General features: G+C 62.8%; 1 protein-coding gene across 3 annotated transcripts; it reads left to right on the top strand.

Moving 5' to 3' along the window:
- The first annotated feature begins 5683 nt into the window (after positions 1-5683).
- Positions 5684-20282, top strand: MXD4 (MAX dimerization protein 4). 3 transcript variants are annotated; one of them, XM_032253959.1, is made up of 7 exons: positions 5684-6055; positions 6148-6247; positions 9630-9701; positions 10045-10074; positions 15410-15524; positions 16610-16772; positions 17127-20282. In XM_032253959.1, exons 1-7 carry the CDS (start codon positions 5992-5994, stop codon positions 17282-17284), a joined length of 702 nt encoding a protein of 233 aa, XP_032109850.1. In that variant the 5' UTR covers positions 5684-5991; the 3' UTR covers positions 17285-20282. The 3 variants fall into 3 exon arrangements, with proteins under 3 accessions (XP_032109850.1, XP_032109851.1, XP_032109852.1); XM_032253960.1 differs by lacking the exon at positions 9630-9701; XM_032253961.1 differs by lacking the exons at positions 15410-15524; positions 16610-16772; positions 17127-20282 and adding an exon at positions 11733-13587.
- Positions 20283-20886: the final 604 nt, after the last annotated feature.

Raw genomic sequence — 20886 nt, 5'->3', positions numbered from 1 at the left:
GCATCTAGGAGGGTCTCCAAGAGGCAGACACAGAAGTGTCCTCTGATGGGAGGCATTCCAGGAAGCATGGGCCATGGCCAATGGTGGCTGGGTGGTGCCTAGGGGCCACTTCCAGGGACGGTGCTGTGGAGGCAGGGGTTTGCCCAGCCCTGAGCACCGGGTTCCTGGTCCCAGCAGCTGGCAAAAGGCTGAGGCTGCCTGGGCCAGGCCTCCTTGCACTGCCTGGGGCTCAGGAGGAAGCTCTGGGGCAGACAGACCATCGCCATACCTGATCTTGGGAGTGCAGTACCCCATCCGGCCCTGTCCGCTGCAGCCTGAGGCATCTCCCGAGGTCCCCACCAGCCGTACTGTGGTGGGTTCCCTGTGGCTCATCTGTACCTCGGCCCTTCCTCAGGCAGGAAGCTCCCCACCCACCCGCACTGGCTGTGCTGGTTCCTGGGCTGAGCCGGGGTAAGGAGGCCGTGAGCAAAGGGGCAGGTGGCTCAGGGGAGGCCTGGGGTGAGACCGCAGGAAGGCTCAGAAGATGGTGCGCATCCTTGCTGGGATGAAGTGAGGGGCCAGGGAGCAGGTCTGAGGCAGGGACTGTCCCCTCCCCTCTTGCGGCCCAGCCCACCTCTCCCATCCCCACTCATCCTCCCACCACTGCCCCTAATGGCCACCAGGGTCACCCTACTCCACCGCCTCCTCGAAGCAGCACAGCCTGAGGTCCTGCCTGTGTTGGGGTCACCCCACTGTGGCAAGGCACCCTAAGTCTGGACAGAGCCCCCAGCGCAGCCTGACCCAGTGGCCAGGCCTAGTCCTCAGGGTCCTACACCTGGGAGGAGGCTCCAAAGAGCTGGACCCCCCTGGCTGGCACAGCAATGACCATGGGCAGGACAGACCATACCCCCAGTGGTCCTGGTTGGAGTTGGATGCCTGTGCCACCAAGCTGAGGCGGGGAGCTGGCAGAACCCTGGAGAGGCAGCTTTGTGGCATCTGTGCACTGATGCCTCCACCAGCGCCCAACCCCTGCTCTTCCTGCCCTCTAGACTCTGCAGTGGGAGCTCAGGGGAAACAGGCAGGCCTCAAAGTGCCCACCCATATCACCCCCATGCCCCAGAGTCCTGGAGGTGCTCCCAGGCCCCACACACCTACCTCCTCCAGGAAGCCTGCCCAGATAGCAGCACCCCTACCATTCATGAGAGGAGGACCTGCTCTTTGACCCCAGGCCTCAGGGAAGGGGCTCCCAGAACAGCAGCAGGGCCAGGCAGGGCCTGTCCAGCTTCAGAGGTTCTAGGCCTCCCAATTTTGGAGGCCACCCCCCAACACCGCAGCAAGTGTCTTGAATCTGCCCCCACATCCCTCCTGCATAAACTTGGCTTTCTCTTGAAAAAGTTTTTGAAAGGAAATTTTACTCTTTTGCTTTTGGACATTTGGGGCCATAGGAAATTCATTTAATTTACAGTTGTCTGAGTTGTCTGGGGGTCATCAGCATGCTGGGAAAACCTGGTAAAACGAAAAAAAAATCAGCCCCACCAATTATTCACAAATGGAATGACCTTATTTTAAATTTAAAAATAACACTGACATTATGTTAGGTTATGTAAACATTTAATTACATCTCCATGCAATTTGATTGTGCCATCTTCTTTTTTGTATTCTGGAAACAATGTTTTCCTGAGTGTCAAACTTTTTGGAATGCTCCCAAGAGGCCTGGCCTGGTGCCTGTGGCTGGCCGGCCCGGTTAGCCGAAGCTCCACCCAGGTTCTGAGCGAGACTCTGCTACTGACCGGCTGAGACTGGGCAGGCCCTGTCTCCCCTAAGCCCTGGCTCTCTGTGGGCAGGGCTGAGGGGTTGGAGGCTGTTGCTGATTTGGAGCTGATGTTCATATTCCTGGTACTTCCTGGGCACCCTTTAGTGCCCGGCCCGCTGCTGCCCAGGGCTTTGCATGACATGTCCCAACCACCCAAGAGGCAAGTACCATCGCCCCCATTTTATAGACCAGGAAACAGGCTCGGGGAAGTTAAGTGACTTGGGACTAGAATCCAGGGTGGCTTCAAGGGAGAGGGCCCAGAGGACCCCCCCTGGTGCCAGCATACAACCAGGCCTCTTGCTGCAGAGGGGCCAAGGCCTCGGGGGATTGGGCACATGCTGAGTGGGTCGCTGCTCTCCATCCCTGACCTGGGCCCCCCCACAGACCAAAATCTGCCAGAATGCTGGGGCAGGGGACCTGGGGGCTGCAGGCAGTCCACCCAGTAACAGGAGGCCCAAGGGGGGAGGCCCCCAGTGTCAGAGGCCAGGTTGGGGGGATCAGGGTCAGCCTGGAAGTGTGGGAAGAGGCTCTGCCGCTGCCGGCGCCTGGCCAAGCTTCCCTCCCTGGTGTGTACAGGGTGCTCCCTGAGGCCGTGCTGAGGCTTACACACCCCGAGAAGCCATGCGTGGTGGCCATGAGGAGTTTGTGGCTCTGAGGCCTAGTGGGTACAGGAAGGCTGGGAAACTGACTTCTGGAGGCTTCTTTGGCGCCAACCTTAGATACTCCCACGGATCCAGGGGGTGGGGAATCAGTGGGTGGCCTTTCCCAAGCCAAACTGAGAATCCTTTATTCTGTCCTGCACATGTCCCAAGAGGCAGCACCATCAGCCCTGTTCACAGCCAGGGAAGCTGAGGCTGGGGCAGGCTGGCGTAAGACAACTCAGGAAATCCAGGCAGCAGAAGACAAGCCCGCCCTGGCCATCCACCCAAAACCAGGGAAGCCCTTCTGCATTCAGGCCCTATCCCTTCCTTGGGAGCCCCTGTCTGGAGTGGACTGGGAGGGCTGTCATGAGGGAAAGGAGACAGTGAGGGCGAAGGACCCAGGGAGAATGCAAGGGGGTGGGGCTCAGAGGATGAGGCAGGAAGGGGGTGACTCCTGGGGGCCAAGGAGTGGGATAGAGAGGTCCTCCCAGAGTAGGGTGGGGGGACTGGACTCCCCAGGGAAACAGGCTGAAGATTCTGCCCCCTCCCTCTTGGCCTTCACTGGTGTGGTGCCCATTGGACAGGTCCTGGCTCTGGAGAAGGGCAGGGCTAGGCAGGAGCCTCCCTCAGCAGGTTGAGCCCATGGAGGGCTCCCTGGAGATGCCACGCCCTACAGTGGACCTGCCATAACGAAGGGGGCGTGGCCATGCCCTGCCGGGGCTTGGGTCCAACTGGCTGACCAGAGCCACGTCCTCCTCACCCCTCAACTGCCCTGGGACTCCGTGGGCATTGGTGCCTGCCAGCACTGATCTGAGGTGCCTCTGCCCTTCTTGGTAGGGACAAGTTGAGACCCATGGGTGTAGAGACCCTGCCAGCCACAGGAGGGACCAGCACCCTCATCCCCCAGGGGCTCCAGACCTCTCCTGGCAGGGCTCCAGGCCCACCTGAGCCATCTGGGCCAGGGCAACTCACCTCCAGGCCTCACCTGGCTGCTCCCTCCCCTTCCTCTCCTCCTGCCCCTGCTGGCTGATGCCTCCAGCACCCCCTCCCTGGCTGCACCTCAGCCCCTGGTCATCCACTGCCTCCCGAACCTTCTCCTCCCCACCCCCACTCCTTCCTGCTCCCCCAGGCAGTGGTGCCCACACTCCCAGGCAAGGTTGAACCCACCCCCACTCCTTCCTGCTCCCCCAGGCAGTGGTGCCCACACTCCCAGGCAAGGTTGAACCCAGGGACACCAGGGAAGTGCTTGTTTCCCGGTGTGGTGGGAGACAGAGGTGGTTCCCGAAATGGCCAAAATTGAGGCAGCATGCAGGTGCTCCCCATAGACACACCTGCGCCCCTGTGCTGCCCACTGCCGCACGGAACAAACCTCTCGCCCCATGGCAGGAAGAGGGCATGCACTCTGGACGGCAGGTGCACGTATACTAGGCCAAGTGTCCGCTTTAGGTGTCAGCACCAACCCAGCCAGCAGCCAGAGCTGGATGGAGCAACTCTGCAAAATGCTAACCACGAAGTGGAGAGCTGGGGTCCCCTGAGTCCACACACACCCCTGCTCCTCCCCAGACTTGGACACCTTTACATGCACAGCTCTGGGCAGCCCACAGACTAAAGTGGAGGGCCATGGTGCTGAGTTCTTGTGAGGGGCTCTGCCCTGGCCCTGGAGTGACTGTGGTGCAGGAACAGGAAGGGTCTGGCTACCATCAAAGGGCTTGTTTCAATGTCCATGCAGGGCTGTCTCAGACCAGTGTCCAAGTTCCCCACTGGGTCCTGCGGGGCTCTAGGGGAACACACAATTCTGAAGCGCAGGTCACAGGCTTACACCCAGCAGGTCCAGCCAGGCCAGGAGGCTCTGGCTTCTGCATTCCTATAGCCCTGGGTCGTGTGTGGCAGCACTAATCTTCATTCTGATGAGATTTCTGGGAGACCCTAGCAAATCCCTGAACCTCTAGTCCCATATCCTGATCTGTAGTCGGGCATGCAAAACACAGAGCAAGATGCACATGAGGTTTTAATCATTTTTGTTCAGTTCCGCAACAGCCCCTGTGCCCCACTGAGAAGTTCTGCAGGGCTCCAGCCTGCAGGGTCTGCCCTAGGCACATCCAGGCCAACCTCAAAAATCAGCGAGAGGGGCCGGGCGCGGTGGCTGACGCCTGTAATCCCAGCACTTTGGGTGGTGAGGCAGGCACACCACGAGGCCAGGCGTTCGAGACCTGCCTGGCCAACATGGTGAAAACCCGTCTCTACTAAAAACACAAAAATTAGCCGGGCGTGGTGGTGCAGGCTTGTCATCCCAGCTACTAAGTTGGCTGAGGCAGGAGAATCACTTGAACCCAGGAGGCAGAGGTTGCAGTGAGCCAAGATCGCGCCGTAGCACTCCAGCCTGGGCAACAATGGGAGACTCCATCTAAAAAAAAAAAAAAAAAAAAAAAAAAGATCAGCGAAAGGGTTGGGGGTGCCGGGGCCAGTCTGCGCTCCCCAGTCCTGCCCCTCCTGGGCCAGCCTTAGGGTCAGGGGTCACTAGGGCGACCCGCCCGCTGGGATTTGATGAAGCGTTCACTCCCCTCCCTAGAGCGTCCGTGGCCACAGGCGCCCAGTGCCTGCCCCTGGGAGCCCTCAGGCCAGACACAGAGGACGCACCCCCCACCCCCGCTCCGGGGAGCCTCCGCTGTGGCCGCCCGTGTGTGTCCCTTCCCCAGCCCTGGGCCCCCCGCAGTCCGGCGTCCAGCCCGCCCGCGCTGGGCCTGTCTCCCCACTGACACCCTCAGAGGCCTGGCCCTGGGGCTCAGGGCCGAAGTCCCGGCCTCTCCGGGGTCCACTCTGCGTCCGGCGGGGAGGGGAGCCGTTCGCCGCCAGGCACAGCGCGAGGCCCCGTACCACGCGGAGCCGCTGCTTCCGCCGCGCTCAGACCCGGCGGCCGGCCCGGCGCACGCCCCGAGCGCCTCGCTGCGCCCGCGCCGCCCAGGCGCCCCGGCGTCCTAACGGGCCCTCACGCCGGCGGGCGGCCCCCGCGCGCGGCGCTTCCTCTCGGCAACGCGTCCGGCCGCGGCGCCCTCATTGGCCGCACGCCCCGCCACCGGCCATTGGGCGGCCGGGCCTGCTTTACATAGGCCGCTCTGGCCAATCGGCGCCCGGCGCCTACTTAACATGCACGGCGGCCGCCAGTCAGCTAGCGCGGGGGCCGGGCCACCACGTGCTGTTGCTAAGCTCGGGCTTCTAAATTGTTACTAGCGCGGCCGGCCTATCGCAGCCCAGCTCCGCATCTGTCAACATTCTCGGCCCCGCCCGAGGCGCTCGGCCTGTCCCCATTGGCCCCGGCCCGGCCCGCTGCCCGCCCCCGGAGCCCGAGCGCCGCCTCCCATTGGCTCTGCGGGCCGCCGCTCGCCCTTATGTGTCAATTTGAGGGCCCGAGGCGGAGGGTGGCGGCCGAGCGCCGGAGTCCGCGGAGTCTGGAAGTGCGGCGGCGGGGCGCGCGGGGCGAGCGGCGAGCGGAGCCGGCCGGACTGGGCCGGGCAGCGGCCGCCGCCGTCCCGGGGCGTGCGGGCGGGCGCGGGCAGGAGGATGGAGCTGAACTCCCTGCTGATCCTGCTGGAGGCGGCCGAGTACCTGGAGCGCAGGGAGCGAGGTAGCGCCCGCGCCCCATTGTGCGCCCGCGGCGATGGGCGGGCGGAGGGGCCGGGCCGGGCGGGGGCCGCTGACCGCGCCGTGTCCCCGCAGAGGCCGAGCACGGCTACGCCTCGGTGCTGCCCTTCGACGGCGACTTCGCCAGGGAGAAAACAAAGGCGGCCGGCCTGGTGCGCAAGGCCCCGAACAACAGGTACCGCCCCCCGCGCCCGCCCCCGCCTGGCCCGAACCCTCGCCCCCGCCCGGAGCGTGGTCCCGGGGCCCCGATTCCCGGCCCGCGGCCCTCGTCGGCGCCGCCGCCGCCGCCGCCGCGCGCCCCGGCGGCCAGCCTGGAGGAGGAGGCGCGCAGGCCGCGGCCGCAGCCCCGCCCGGCCGGCCCCGCCCTCGCCGTCGCCATCTTCCCGCGGCCGCGCCTCCCGGGCCGCTCGCGTAAACAGTGCCACGCGTACAGCGCCCGCCGCTGGGGTCCGCTCCCGCGCCGGCTCCCGGCCCCCGAGTTGTTTTGGACTTTTCCAGGCGGTTTAAAAGTTGTCAGCGGGCGCTGGCCGGTGCCCCGTGGGTCCGGGGAAACAGGCTCAGCCAGGGTCCCCCGGGGCTGCCGGCCCTAAGCCCTTCTCTGTGCGGGTGGGTGGGCGGCCTTTTTCCGACTTGTTCCCAGAGCCGAGCTCTGCTGCTCGGCCGACCTCCTCCCGCCCCCAGGAGCCTGGACAGAGAAGGCGCGTGGAGACGCTGTCCTGGGCCCCACTCCCCCCAGGGTGCCCACCGCCCCTGCCCAGCCTCCTGATACACCGAAACTCCAGCCACCAGTGCGGGGGTCTCCTTCTTTAGGACAGGAGGCTTATTTAGGGAGGAGGGGGCAGGCTGCAGGGCAAGGGCCCCATGAGGTCGTTACTCCTACCCTGGCCTCGTGTTTAGGCTGCAGAAGCCCTGAAGCTGGGGTGCGTGCAGGTCCGCGGAGAGGGGACCCTGGGCTGGGCTCCCCTGGGATTTCCACCCTCCTGGCTGCTGAGGACCACGGCACACCTGGCCCTGTCCGCGCCCACCCTAGTCTAACCCTTCCGTGTGAGCAGGCTGGGAGCTGCGTTTGCAGGGGACTTCAGGGCCCCGTGGTAGAGGGCATGGCTCATTCCGGTGGCCTTGCCTGTTCTGGGGAAGTGGAAAGGCTGGCTCAGGGACCCATCTCTGTGGCGTCCTGAGCCTGGCGAGGAATTGGTTGAGTCTCTGGCTGCCTTGGCTGGAACCTGTCTCTGAGTCCCAGCCCCTTGGTCTGTTGGGGACAGTTTAGGGAAGGACAGGAGTGTGGCCAGGTGACCATTTCCTCAGGCCTCCTCGAGCAAGCCCGGCCCCTGCTGCTGCTTCTCACCAAACCAAGGCCGTGACCCATGGAGAACTTCGGGGTGTGACCTGGGGCTCCCCCAGCATGAAGTGCCCAAAGCTGCCCGCCAGCGTCCTGGCTGCACAAACACTGCCACTATGCTGAGCGTTTCACACGTGCGGCCACTTTGTCTTCATCCCAGGCTCATAGAGGTGTCCTTCCTCCCACCCCGCAGTCTCTGTCGCCAGGCTCGAGTGTAGTGTCTTGATCTCGGCTCACTGCAACCTTCACTGCCCGGGTTCAAGTGATTCTTCTGCCTCAGCCTCCTGAGTAGCTGGGACTAGGGGCGCGTGCCACCACACCTGGCTAATTTTTTTGTTTTTAGTAGAGACGGAGTTTCACTGTGTTGGCCAGGATAGTCTCAATCTCCTGACCTTGTGATCCACCTACCTCTGCCTCCCAAAGTGCTGGGATTACAGGAGTGAGCCACCATGCCCGGCCTGTTACTTTTCTCTCTATTTATGGCCAAGGAAACTGAGGCAAGGAGAGGTTTGGTTACTTGCCTGCCACTCACCCACCTCTGATGATGCCTGTTCCTGAGATGAGCTCCTAGCTGTCCACATTCTGCTGGGACAGAGACCTTGCGGGCACTGGTGAGGGAGGCAGAGGGCTCCCCAGCTGGGGTGCGTCTCCCCCTGGCTCCTCTGGGCCGAGCCCTGCTCTCCTGGGACCTGAGGCAGCCCAGGGCTGGCAGGCTTGGCCCCTTCCTTGGTGGGCAGCACTGCACTGGAGGCTTTCCTCAGCCAGCCCAGACAAGGAGCTGGGCAGAGCAGGGGCCAGAGGGTTTCCGAGCCCCTGACTTGTCCCCACTCATGAGGCTTCCGTGCCCTGCCAGGTTGAGGGAGGGGACGCACAGTGGGGCTGGGGCAGGGGGTAAGGGAATGTGGCAGGTGGCCAGTGTTGGGATTGAGGGAGGCAGCAGGGTCTGGGGCCAGCCTGCAGGGGTCCATTCTATGAGAAGTGTGCCTGCCTCCTGGGGTCACAGGGGTGCTGGGAACGCACTTGGCACAGCCTCAGCGGGGATGAGTCCCACCTTTCCTGAGTGCTCCTGGGACCCATGTCACAAACATCCCAGGAAGAGCTGCAGGGGGTTGGGGGGGTGCCTGACTGCTGAGGAGTGCCCCCTGCCTCCAGGGTAGGGTCCAGCCCCATGCCACCCTTCAAGGGGAGGGCAGGTAGGTTTCTTTACGTTGAAGGGTACCTGCTGACCCCGACCTCCCTCCTGAGCCAGTGGACAGGCAGACCCTCATGGCCAGGCTGCAGTTTGGGCTGAGGACAGAGCATGCTCATTCCTGTGGCCTGCCTGTTCTGGGGAAGCAGAGAGGCTGGCTCAGGGGCCCATCTCTCTGAGGCCAGTGAGGAGCATATGGCTGTGGCCTCTGCTGGCTCCGGCTGGCCCTGGCACTGGTTCTGGGGCTCCTGGTCCAGCCCATGTGACCGGCAGGCTCTCCAGGACCCTGAGACCTGGGTCTGGAGGCTCCGCTGAGGCCACACAGGGAGGCCCAGGGCCTGTTGGTGCAGCGGGTGGGAAGGGCAGGCACTTGCCCTGAGTGGCGGGGACAAGAGATGCCAGATCCCAAGTTCCTGAAACATTCAGGGGTCAGCAGAAGCTTCTGGAAGGAACCAGGAACTAGGGGCAGGGAGAGGCCTCAGGGCTGGGTCTGGAGGTGCCCCGAGGTGGCCTGAGCTCTCTGCCCACCCGTGAACGGCATCCCAGGAGGCCCAGGAGCCCTGGCTGGCCTGTGGGGTCCTGCCTGGACTGGGAAGGTGGCCTGAAGCTTGGATCCAGGTCCCCCTGCCTCATTGTCCTCCAGGGCAGATGCATGGTACACCCCGCAGTGCTGGGAATTGTGTGCCTGTGTCTGAATGAGCCAGACAGGTGTGTAGCAGGTGGGGCCACTGTCCCCAGAGAGGCTGAGTCTGGGCCTCCAGGGCGGCCTGTCCGCTGACACACAGTACCCGAGGGACGTGGGAGGGCTGGCCTCAGTGTCCCCCCGTGCCACTGGCCCAGGAAGCATCCACATCTCAGAGGCCCTCGTGGGCTGACCTGGCTGAGACTGCTGTGTCCCTGGCCCCATTGGTAATGTGGGTTGTGGTCACACAGGTATGCGAGCCCGATAGGATGGTGGGTGAGGACAGGACCGCCCACGTCCTGAGGGCCTGGTCTCTTGGCAGCATCCCCACCTGCCGACTGTCCTAGGTGCAGGGCTGCTTTGGCTCCAAGGACACAGCTGGCTTCAGGGACTGGGGAGCAGAGAAGCCAGATGGCTGGGTGGGTCAGCGCCGGGACCTTCTGCTGCTCCCTGGCCCTCCCCCGGGCCTCTGGAAGTGGGCCTGGGTCCTCCGTCAGCCAGAGTCCCCATGGGCCTTGCTAGGTGGGCTGGTGGCCCTGGGTGCTCTGGACCTTCCTGCAGCTCAGGGCCTCCCTGTCCTCATGGCTCAGTGCATGGTTCCCCCCGCCCTGGGTGGGCAGCTGCTCACCTCCCCAAGCCCTCACTGTTCTGGGCCATTCCAGGACCAGACACAGCCAGCTGCTGCTGTGTGGAGGGGGCTGCTCTCTGTGCCCTGGTGGTCAGGCAGCGGAGTGAGCTCTGTCTCTCTGTCTCCCCAAACAGGTCTTCACACAACGAGCTAGAAAAGCACAGGTAAGTGACCCCCCAACCCCTACATGAGCTCAGCGCCTGGCCCGTCCCGTGCTGAGGGTACGTGGTGCGCTGAGCCTGCCCGTGTCCCTGGCATGGCTGGCTGTGCGGCAGGCTGTGCCCTAGTCTTGGGAAGGATCAGGCTTGGAGGAGGTGGCTGAGGTCTGCTTCAGGCACTCTGTGCTAGAGGCAGGAGATGGTGGGGGACCGGTCCTGCTTTCCGGAGCTCATCCAGGTGGGGATCAGAGAATGTGGACAGGGGCCCTGTGGTGTGTAACCGTCAGGGCCCTTTGCTTTCGGGATGATGGGCTCCAGTTGGGAGGGTTTGGTGCTCTCTCCTGTGCATTCTGGGGTCTGCCTTCCGGGGAGCTGCACTAGAGTCTTGTCCGGGATTGGAGGGCCGCCAGTCCCAGGCCTCCTGGGAAGCTCCGGCCCAGAGCAGGGTTCAGGGGAGCCCACGAGTGAAGCTGCGGGGTGTTCATCCCCGCAGGCTGCGGGCCCAGCTCTGCCAGTGGGGATGAGGTGCAGGTGAGCTCAGGGGCCTCGGGCTGCCAGCGGGAGCCCTGGGTGAGTGCAGAGGCGGCCCTAGAGGCAGGAGCCCCATACCAGGGGCAGACAGAGCCCCCGGGGGATGCTGGGCCATCGCCCTCCTGACGCGTGATCCCGTCTGTGAGATGGGTCAGCTTTTTCCTGCCTTCCTGGTGGGGCGGCTCTGTGTGCTGGTTCACCCCCCCCCCCCCCCCAGCCTGCTTTGGAAAGATTTGGTGCTCGGCCAGGTCTCTGCCTCCCCCCATGTCCAACCCTACAGCAGCGCCAACTTCCGCTCCCCTGGGATTCGGGCCACTGGCTGGGGTGGGCGGCTGGGCAGGGACAGAACGCTGTGTTCTCTGAGGAACTTCACTTCCTGGACAGGTCATGTGTGTTTGGGGGTTCCCTAGAGGCCACAGAGGTGGGGGCAGGTACAGGGCCCACGAGAACCTGACAGGCCTGGAGTTGTTCCCAGTCCTAGGAAGACTAATCCAGCCTTGACCCAGGACCCAGGAGCCAGGGCAGGCACATGGGGGTATTCAGGGAAGGCTTCCTGGAGGCAGTCCCTGGGAGGACAGTACCCCAATGGGGACAGGCTGAGGAGCAATGACATTGGAGTGGGTGAGTGGCAAGGGTGTGGCAGCCCTTGGGGGAGGACAGGGACCTGCCCTGGACCCCTGCAGATGCCCCTTGACCTGACCTTGCCCTCTGCCCTTTCCTGCCAGAGGCTGCATTTAGCCTGGGCCTCATGGGGCCTGTTTGAGACACAGAGGGATGGGTGGACAGCCGGGGTGTCTCTGTGGGCTTTCTCACCCCGTGCAGGGGGTCTCTGTCTCTGGCTGGCCAAGAGGCAGGTGTGGACAGCCCACAAACCCACAGGCCTGGAGCTAGGGCCGGATCGCAGCCTCCCTGATCCCGGCTGCTCCTGGCTGCAGGAAGAGCCGCATGCTGTCTTGAGGAAGGAAGGAAGCCCTTGGCTGGCCACCCAGCCATCCCGGGAGGCAGGCCCTGGACAGCACTTTGCCCAGAGGTGTCTCCTTACTGGGGACTGGGCTGGGCCTGTGGGACTTCCCCTTGTGGGTGCTCTGAGCCAAGCCTGCCCAGCCCAGCTCGTCTTCCTCCCTCCTTTGTAGAGAGGCAGCTCCAGCAGGTCTGAGGCCGGTGCACCGCTGCCGACCCAGGGGCCAGGGGACGGTGGAGGCCTCACCTTCTTGGCTGCTGACCTCACGGGACCCGCTCCGGGCTCTGGTCTTGGTGTGTTTGGGGGGAAGGTCCCAGCCTTCTTTACTGGCCATCAGCAGCCCCTGGATGGCAGGGCTCATCCCAAAAGCCAGTCCAGAGTCCTCAGCTGAGCCCCTGCCCCACATTCCCTAGCATGTCCAGGTCCTGGGAGGCCGAGGAGCCCCCCGCAGCCCAGCCTCACGCGGCCTTCCCAGAGCTTGGGAAGTTCTGTTGGCGACATGTGGAAAGCACAGGCAGACAGAGGGAGTGGGAGGCACGCTGGCTGCTGGGCCACCCCCGGCTCCCCGTCAGCGACAGCCAGGCTTTCTGGTTGGCTGGGATGCTGGCGTGGAGCCATGCCCTCTCAGTGCCCTGGGTCCTCCTCCAGGCGTGGGGGTTCTGGGGAGGCTGGGAGGTGCTGCATCAGAGGTGGGGCTGCTGTCAGTATCAGCCCATCGCGACCTGGTCCTGCAAGCAGGTTCTGCCTCTTGCCCACACAGTTTCCTTCAGGAAGTAGGGTTTTAACAGCCTCTTGGAATGGCCAGAGACAGCTGTGGGTGCTGGCGAGGCCAGGGCGCTGCAGCGGCGGACGGCGGTGCAGCCATGGGCTGTGGGGATCTTCCCGGGGTCCCACCTCCAGCCAGTGGCAGAGCTGGCTCCAGGCCTGGCCGCAGCCTGCCCTGTCACAGCCACCTGCTGCCCAGGGCAGGAACTTCTGTGGCCTGCAGCCCTGGCACCCGCCCTCCTGGGCCAGGCAGACCTGTAGGCGGGTTTTGGACGGTGCCTGTGTGTGGTCAGATGGCTTCTGTTTGTCTCTTGAGAAAGGTGTGCCGTGATTTCTAAAGCGGTCTGTTCATGGACCTCCCCTGCGCCCCACCCCAGAGACCGCATCCCGGGCCCTCGGAGGCTGAGCCACATCCTCCGCGCTCCCCGCGGGCACTAACATGCTGATGAGACTCGGATAAGAAGGGGACCTTGTTCTCCATTTCCTCACTTGATCTTTCACCCGACACCACGTACGTAAGTCCTGTCCACCTGTGTCAGGGCACGCTTCTCCACCCCCTCATCCCTGATGACCGCACAGGACACCTGGCTGTGCCGCCTGTGTTCGTAGCGATGACCCTCTGGTTAACACAGGTATTTCCAGATGGTGCTGCGGTGAGCCATGGTGAGCATGGGCCTTTGCGTATCTGGGGGGATAGTTTTGCAGGACCAAGGCCCTAGAAGTAGAGATGCTGTTGGTGGTCAGTGCTGACTGTGCGATGGCCCTCCAGACCTGTGTCCCCTTCTGCTCTCCCACCAGCAAACCATCAGCGACCCCTCGAGCTGGCTGGCGCGGGAGCCACCCCTTCCCGCTTCAACCCGTAGGAGGGTGAAAGCTGTGTCTCCTTGTCTGAGCTCTCATTCCGGGCTCTGGTGAGGTGGAGTCGGGCGTTAGGTTAGGTTGGCCCTCGTGTTCCGCAGCTTTCCTGTGTGTGTCCTTCGCCCGCTGTGACGTTGAGGCATTCTGCTTTTGATTTTTGATGTGTATGAGCTCAACATATCACGAATACTAACCGTTTTGTCTTTTATATGTATTGCAAAGATTGTTCTACTTGTTATTTGTCTTTCAGCTGTGTTTTTCTTTCTTGTGCAAACGTGTCTTTTTCTGATTGTCACAGCAATGTGTGTTTTTTTTAGCCTAGAAAACCTGGAAAATACAGAAAAGCACAAAGCTAAAGAAATAAAATTGCCAGGCGCGTCGCCTGGAGACGCGCGCTCCCTGTGCCTCCTTGTGTTCTGTCCGTCTCTTGTGTGCGTCTGCTCTTTTGTTTTTTAAACAAAATTGGGTCACTTGTCACCCGTGTGGGTCCGTATCCTGATTTTTTCACTTGACATTCATGATGTGCACCTGTCACACACTAAAATGATAATGAAGTTGTTTTGGGGTGGTGGAATTTGGGGGACTTGTAGTTTTTTTCCTTTTTGTTGATTTGCATTTTTAAATTGTTCTGCAGAGGTCATGTAGTGTTGATGTCATTACCTGGGGGCTTGGAAAGCCACTTGTTATAGTGGACCAGGGAGGATCCCTCTGGCAGCATCCCCCTTGCAAACCTGGTCCCGATGGTGGCTGCAGTAGAGTGACGGTGCGCCCCAGGAAAGGACCCCTCCCTGAGCAGGGAGCACACTTCGGCCTCTTGGCTGTACAGTTCCTGGGGAGCGGGGAGACAGGGTGCTCTCTGCTGTTGGAGGTGGGAGGCTGAGGATCCAGGCACTGGGGTGGTCACGGAGCCGCCGCCTGGGACCCCTTCCCCTGTGCCTGCGCACGGGAGGCAGAGTAGGAGATGCTGAGGATCTCAGCCCCGTTCAGGCCACTTCCAGGCAGACCTCCAGACCAGTGAGGCTGTTACCACTGCACCCCACAGCCCCCTCCTTCTTCAGGTTCCTCCTCTGTCCAGAGAAAATGGCTGTTCCTGCCCACGTTCCTCCCAGGCGGACAAGATTTGCTGGGCTTGGGAGTGGCAGGAGCAGACATGCCAGGGCTGGGCGCTCAGCATTGGTGCCGTGTGGGGAAAGGCACACGTGCAGGCATCCAGTGGGTGGCAGGTTTTCAAAAGACAAAAATTGTTCCTACCCCTTGACCTGGCAGTTACACTCAAGGGTTTACCCAAAGCAGACTGTCCTGTATTTGGAAGCAGCCTGTGCAGCCTGCACGAGATGGATGAGTCTGTGGATGAGCATGGCAGTGCCAAACCTCCTGCTGCCCTGCACTGCCAGGCAGGTGCACACAGGCGTGGCCGGGGTCCCAGGCTGTGTCGGTGCCTCCGGGTGAGCTGGAGCTCCTCGTGAGCTCCACCAGCCTCCCCAGTAGACAAGCAGGCCAGCAGGAAGGCGGTGTTTCCGCAGGGGCAGGCCTAGGATGAAGCCGGGGGTCTCTCCCGAGGCACCCGATGAATGCATCCTGGAGGATTGTGGCATGTGAGCAAGTATCCTTGAGTGTGAACAAGCAAGCACCACGAGTGCCACGGCTCCAGTTTTGTGAAAAGTGGATTCATCTGTGGGTACAGGGACAGAATTTGGAATGAAGCCGTTTCCAAGGGGATACGAAACTTGGGTTGGAAGGGCCTGGCCCCTGGCCCTCCTTTGACCTAGGCTGATCGTGTTTCCATGGTCACAGAAGTGACAGCACTTTGTACGTGAAGAGATGGAAAAATGTAAACCTTGTCTGAGTCCCTCAGGCCTCTGGTGCAGCCTGAATAGGACCCCTCACCTCACTCCACCCCGCCCTGCACGTGGACTCCAAGGCAGGCATGGGGATGGCCCAGGGGTGAGCTGGGGCTCCTAGGCAGTGCCTGGGTGATGCGCTGAGGCTCTGCAGGCCATGGTGAGCTGAGCACTTCTGCCGGGCGTCTAGGGGACTGTGGGAGTTGGGCTGCTCCCGGGGGCCAGGGGAGTTGGCAGCCAGGCTAGCAGGGGTCCTCGAGAGGGACCCTCAGCACATCTGCAGCAGTGGATGGTGGGGGCTGGGTCTGTGCAGGGGCTGCCCCAGACCTCTCGCCCCATGGGCTTTGCCACCCCAGCCTGATGATTCTGTCTCTGGCTCTTTCAGACGAGCCAAACTCAGGCTGTACCTGGAGCAGCTTAAGCAGCTGGTGCCCCTGGGCCCTGACAGCACCCGCCACACCACACTGAGCCTTCTGAAGCGGGCCAAGGTGCACATCAAGGTGAGCGGGCCTCGCCCTCCCTGCTGCCCTGTCCGGCTGCCTCGGTGTCCCTGCCTGCCTTGGGGGTGCTCACGGGACCGTAGGCAGCCCTTGGATCAGAGGGCGTGAAGGTGGGTGGGGAGCCATCTGGCAGGGGCATGGTGGTTTTCGCCGGGGTGGAGGAGCAGTGACAGGAGCTGCCGAGGGTCGAGGCGGTTCCGTGGCTTGTGCTGGGTTTGTTGGGTGCTGATAGCGTAAGAGGCTGCAGAGCAGCGTGCGCTGGGATGGAGAGGAGGAGGTGGGGCATGTGTTGTCCGCTGGGGCCCTGGGCTGTGAAGGGGCAGCTGCTGGAAGGGGAGAGGGGTTCAGGAGGGGCAGGGGCTCCCTTGGTGCCATCATCGGGAGGCTGGCTGAAAGTAGACAGTCTAGTGGTGGTGCCAGGATGGAGGTAGGGGCAGCAGCAGGGCCTGGCAGCGGGTCTGGGCTCAGGGAGAAATTCCCTGGGGCAGCCTCCCAAAGGACATTAGACAGCTCTGTTGGTTTGGGGGCTTTGTGTCATTTGGGCCAACCAGGGCAGGTCTCTGCCCCCTCTGAGGACCTTCTCTGCCTGCATAGGCAGTAGGAGCTTTGAAAGGGGCATAGCCAGAGCCCTGGGGGCCCTCACAGAGCAACCAATGTCTCCGTTGGGCCCTTGGGAAGGCAGAGAGGGCAGGGCACAGGTGCTGCGGGGACAGGCATAGAATAGGACTGGGAGTGTGTGAGGAGACCTGCTGCAAGCAGCTGTCCTGGAGAAGGTGCCAGCCAAAGGTCAAGTCGTATGGACTAACCCAGGGTGTCACGGCCACACATGGCTCGGCTTGGCCAAGGCTGCCTGGTGGCTGCGGGTTTTAGAGCTGGGCCTAGATGGAAACCACAGGGCCGGGAGGTGTCACCTGACTGTGACCACCTGGCTGGGGCAGGGAGGGACCCATGTCAGGCTGTGGGACTGGTGGAGACTGGGCACCCTATAGCCCTTAGCCTGGCTAGGCCTTGTCAGGGAGGGGGCACCTTGCAGGGGTGGGGGACACCCCTTTTTGCTGTGGGCTCACAGCCCCCTTCGCCCCCAGAAACTGGAGGAGCAGGACCGCCGGGCACTGAGCATCAAGGAGCAGCTGCAGCAGGAGCATCGCTTTCTGAAACGGCGCCTGGAGCAGCTGTCGGTGCAGAGCGTGGAGCGTGTGCGCACGGATAGCACGGGCTCTGCCGTCTCCACAGACGACTCAGAGCAAGGTGGGGCGTGGGGCAGCCTCGCCGGGGCCTCTGGGCACGCAGTGGCGCAGCTCCCTGGGTGGAAAGGAGGCCCCTCCCAGCTCCCTGCTGTAGTCGTGTGTGTGTGCATCACCGTCCGAGTGCAGAGGGACTGGATGGGGAGGGTGGGAGGCAGAGGCCGAGGCGACCACGGAGGGCTGGTGCTTCTGAGGCTGGGTTCTTAGTCAGAGCCCTCCTGGCATCTGCTGCCCTCGTTCCCAGACTACACCCTCTGCACTTCTGCTCCTCTGCCCAGAGCTTCCGTTTCCAGAAGAGAGAGAGATGGGCCGGTACCCACCACGTGGTCTGACCCCATCCCCGCTCTGTTCTCTCCAGAGGTGGACATAGAGGGCATGGAGTTTGGCCCTGGTGAGCTGGACAGTGTTGGCAGCAGCAGTGACGCAGACGACCACTACAGCCTCCAGAGTGGCAGCAGCAGCGACAGCGGCTTCGGGCCCCACTGCCGGCGGCTGGGCCGCCCCGCCCTCTCGTAGGCCTGTGCCCTCTGCTGCTTGGCCTGCCTGCCCGCCAGCCACGCGTGTCAGCCCTCCAGTTCTCCTTCAGTTGACGCCAGCCTCTCCACAGGCCCACTGCTGTGCCATTCTGGAAGCTCCAACTGTCGCCTGGGCTGCCTGGCACTGTCCGCTTGCTGGTCAGGGCCTGCTGAGCCACCTGCCCCTCCCAGCTGGGCAGGGTCCCCTGCAAGGAGGCAGGGCCCAGCTCCCACGCCCGGAGCCCTGGTCAGCATAGCCGCCCACGGTCTGTTCTCAGATTCCTAATCATTCCAGAAGTATTAAATGTCATTGCTGCAAACCTCGGCGGGCGCCGTGTGAGGAAGCTTAATGACCACCACAGGGAGCTCAGACCCCCAACCCTGGACCCCAGGAGAAAGGAGTGGACTGAGAAGTAAGGAAGGCAAGGCTGGCTGTCCGTCCGTCTGTCTGTTCACCTCCCTGTCAGTCCACGTAGGCTCCTGGCGTGGACAAGGGATCCATGAAGGGCGGGACTTGGGTGAGCACCTGGGGCAGGTGGGTGGTCAGGGTCCTTCCCACCTCGAAGGTGTCAGGGCCAAGGGCTGGGCTCTCCCTGCTGGGCAGCATCTGCTCTGGTAGGACTGTCAGACACGCACACGCACGCACCTAGGCACACGCACCCGTGTACACGCTCACATACGCAGACACACCTGGGCGCCCCGAGGTCACATGTTCTGGGGATGATGGCCTTCAGGGGTCATCTGGCAAACAGCAGCCCCTGGGCTGTGCCCGCTTCCCCTCCAGCTCCGGCTGACCTGCGCCCACCCAGCAGTCGTGCCTGTGCACAGGAGAGGGACTTCTCTCCCTGGCTGGGGCTGGGGTGAGCTAGAGTTGTAGCCACTGGGTCCTCGGGGGCTTTTTCATCTCCCTTTTTTAAACAAAAAGCAAAAAAGTAAAATGCTGCACTGCCCCGCAGCCCGGTGAGGGCTCCGGAGCTTCCTTAGGAAATGGGTCCTTATGAGCTCTGCTGCAGCAGCCTCAGCTGGCAGAGAGGCTTTCCCAAAAAACAGAAGCATTTTCAAAAAGAAGAAAGCGTGAAGACTCAGCCAGGGGTGTCCGTGTGCTGCCTGTTCCCAGAACCAGATTTTTGTACTCTATTTTCCTAGCCGTTGTTGTGTCCTTGTTTGCCGAGGGGTGGGAGCCACCCAGCGTCTCAGGGACCTGTCCCTCTGTCATGTTGTCAAAGTGTGCCTTGTGTCTTGTGTCTGGCCTTGCCCTTCCCACCAGCATGTCCCTCGTGGCTCAGGGTGCCCCAGGCCTGCCCAGCCAGTGCCGTCCTCCCATCCCCTGTGGGCAGCCCCTCCTGCCAGCCAGGGCTTCCTGGGGGTGGCACAGAGGGGCTGTGACCTGACCCCTAGTGTTGCCTTCCCCAGTGGCTGGCAGGGGCCTGCTTGCTCCCTAAAGAGGTGGATTCTCGCCTTCACCTGCCTCGAGACCCCCACTTCCTGGCCTAGGCGAGAGCGCCAGGTTTCAGACGCTGGCAGCCAGTGAGGACTGTGCTCAGCGGTGGTGCAGGCCTGGCACCGGGAGGCTTGCCCCAGCCTTTCCTTCCTATAGTCTCTGTCCCTGATGGGGCCGGCCCTCAGCACGCCTCTGCTGCATCTTTACCAATTTCCGTATCGCGGGGAAAATTCATGTCTATTTTCAGTCATATGCACAGATGCCCCAGGGTGGGGGGCCTGTTGTGGCAGAAAGGGGTCCCTGGAAACAGCTCTGGCACAGAACCTGCCCTACAGGCTGTAGGGGGCGGGTTGCCTGGAGCCGAGGGCCATCCACACGCCCTGCGGGTGGTGGTGAGGAAGCCGGTCTGCAGCTTCTTCCAGGCCCACTGGTGCCCAGAAAGCTTCCCCTGCCTGCCTGAGCTGTCCCCCCAGCCTTCATTTCAAACACCCCTGCACCTCTGAGCAAGGCGGGCCATGTTTAAGAGCTTGCTTTCCAAGCCAGCACTCCAGGGCCCTGAGGTGGTTGCATCCCTGCCCTGAATTCCTGAAGCACCAGCTCCCTGCCCCACCGTCTGGTGCCTGGGGCGGCCGGGGGGCTTCTGCTCTCATCTCTGACCAGCAGAATCCACCAGTGACCAGCGGTGGCCCCTCAGCCAACCCTCCCGGCAGCTCAGCCCATGGCTTTTCAGGCTGTGGTTCCCACGTGGACTGGGAGGCAGTCTCACAGCCACCGGGGTGCTGTTCAGCTGCCCCTCCCTGCCACCAGCAGGTGGGTGAGGGGTGGCCCACTGGGTGGGGGCTGGTGCTAGGAGTCACCCACATGCTCAGACCTCCCACAGCTCACTGCCAGGGGCCTAGGTTGCCATCCCTGGTGGCTCCAGGGACCAAGAGGCTATCACCGTGTCTATAGAGAGCAGACGAGAGCAGAACAGCCCTGGGATACCCGAGTCTCTGCTTGTGCCCTCCCAGCCCACACTGGTGCTCTCGGCCGCTGAGCACCTAGGCCAAGGGCTGGGTCCCCAGCCTTACTGGGAGGCAGCCCCCGCAAACCACATGCCAGGGCCCCACCATCCTCACAGAGTGGGAGAAGCCGCAGCAAAGCTTCGCCTCTGCAGACCCCATCTTAGGGGCACAGTGCTTGGGCCTGCGACCCTGGCCAGTGGAGCCCTGCTCCAACCTTTGGCTCTGGGGGCCCCGATCTCCTGTCTGCCCCGGCCCATGCCATCCGAAGGGTGAGGTGGGTTCCCCTGTGCCCTGCCTCCGTCTGTCAGCGAACCTGGGATCCTCTCCCCACTGCCTGCACAGCGGACCCTGACCCTGGGCCAGCAAGGTGGCCCCAGGCCCACGTCGGGCACTAGGACAGGTTCCGTGCCAGAGTTGGGGGCCACACGAGGGCCTGGTGCCAGTGAGGGGGCGTGTTCTGGAGAGGGAAAGGGGACCCCCGCCCAGCTGTCCACCTTGTGGGCCACGCTGTGTCCTTATGTCATTGTAATATAAATACAGATTTTTATACCTCACTCTGCTGGCTCTGGCTCTTTCTGTGATTGTCACTGTCACCGTGCTCCACTCCCTGCCCTCGGCCTCCAGCAGAGAGCCTGGCCCAATGGCACCACGCTGTGTGCCTTTCAGTTGTGGCCCTCGATGGCCTGCCACAGCCTCCTTTCTGGGAGGCCTGATGGAGCACGGCATCCCTTGCCACCAACCATACCAGGCCCACCATCACAACTGCCTGTCTGGATGCTGGGGCACCTGGCGCTGGGAGAAACCGGGATCGAGGCAGCAGCCCCCATGGGCCTGTTGGCCAACCACTTGCTCTTGTCTCAGAGGCCCTGGGACTTTGCCTCTGGCCCTTGTGCTGGGGCCCTGCTGGCCAAGGACAGCCCACCCCTTGGGATGCTCCATGCTAGCCAGGAGTCCTCTGTGCAGAGGCCAGTGGCTTTCAGAGCTGCACCATGAGAATCCTCCTGCACCTGTTCCCAGAACTGCCTGGCCATGGCTTCTGCCTCCTGCTGTGGGGACGTGCCGTGCTGAGGTGCAGCGAGATGGCATGGCCAGCTGTCTCCTTGTGCCGGTAGTGACCATGGAGGCACAGGTTCCTGTCGTGCCCATTGTGGGGGCTGT

The sequence above is a fragment of the Sapajus apella genome, unplaced genomic scaffold (assembly GCF_009761245.1).
Source record: "Sapajus apella isolate SASKATOON/1434 unplaced genomic scaffold, GSC_monkey_1.0 scaffold85, whole genome shotgun sequence".
Classification (NCBI taxonomy): Eukaryota; Metazoa; Chordata; class Mammalia; order Primates; family Cebidae; genus Sapajus; species Sapajus apella.
Note: the sequence above shows the minus strand (reverse complement) of the source record. Positions and strands in the feature narration are given on the sequence as shown.

Bases quoted from the DNA above. Each gene is read 5' to 3' on its own strand.
- MXD4 (XM_032253959.1), top strand. From the start codon at position 5,992: ATGGAGCTGAACTCCCTGCTGATCCTGCTGGAGGCGGCCGAGTACCTG. The intron at 6,056-6,147 runs GTAGCGCCCGCG...GTGTCCCCGCAG, and splicing joins CCTGGAGCGCAGGGAGCGAG to AGGCCGAGCACGGCTACGCC. The intron at 9,702-10,044 runs GTGGGTCAGCGC...CTCCCCAAACAG, and splicing joins CAGAGAAGCCAGATGGCTGG to GTCTTCACACAACGAGCTAG.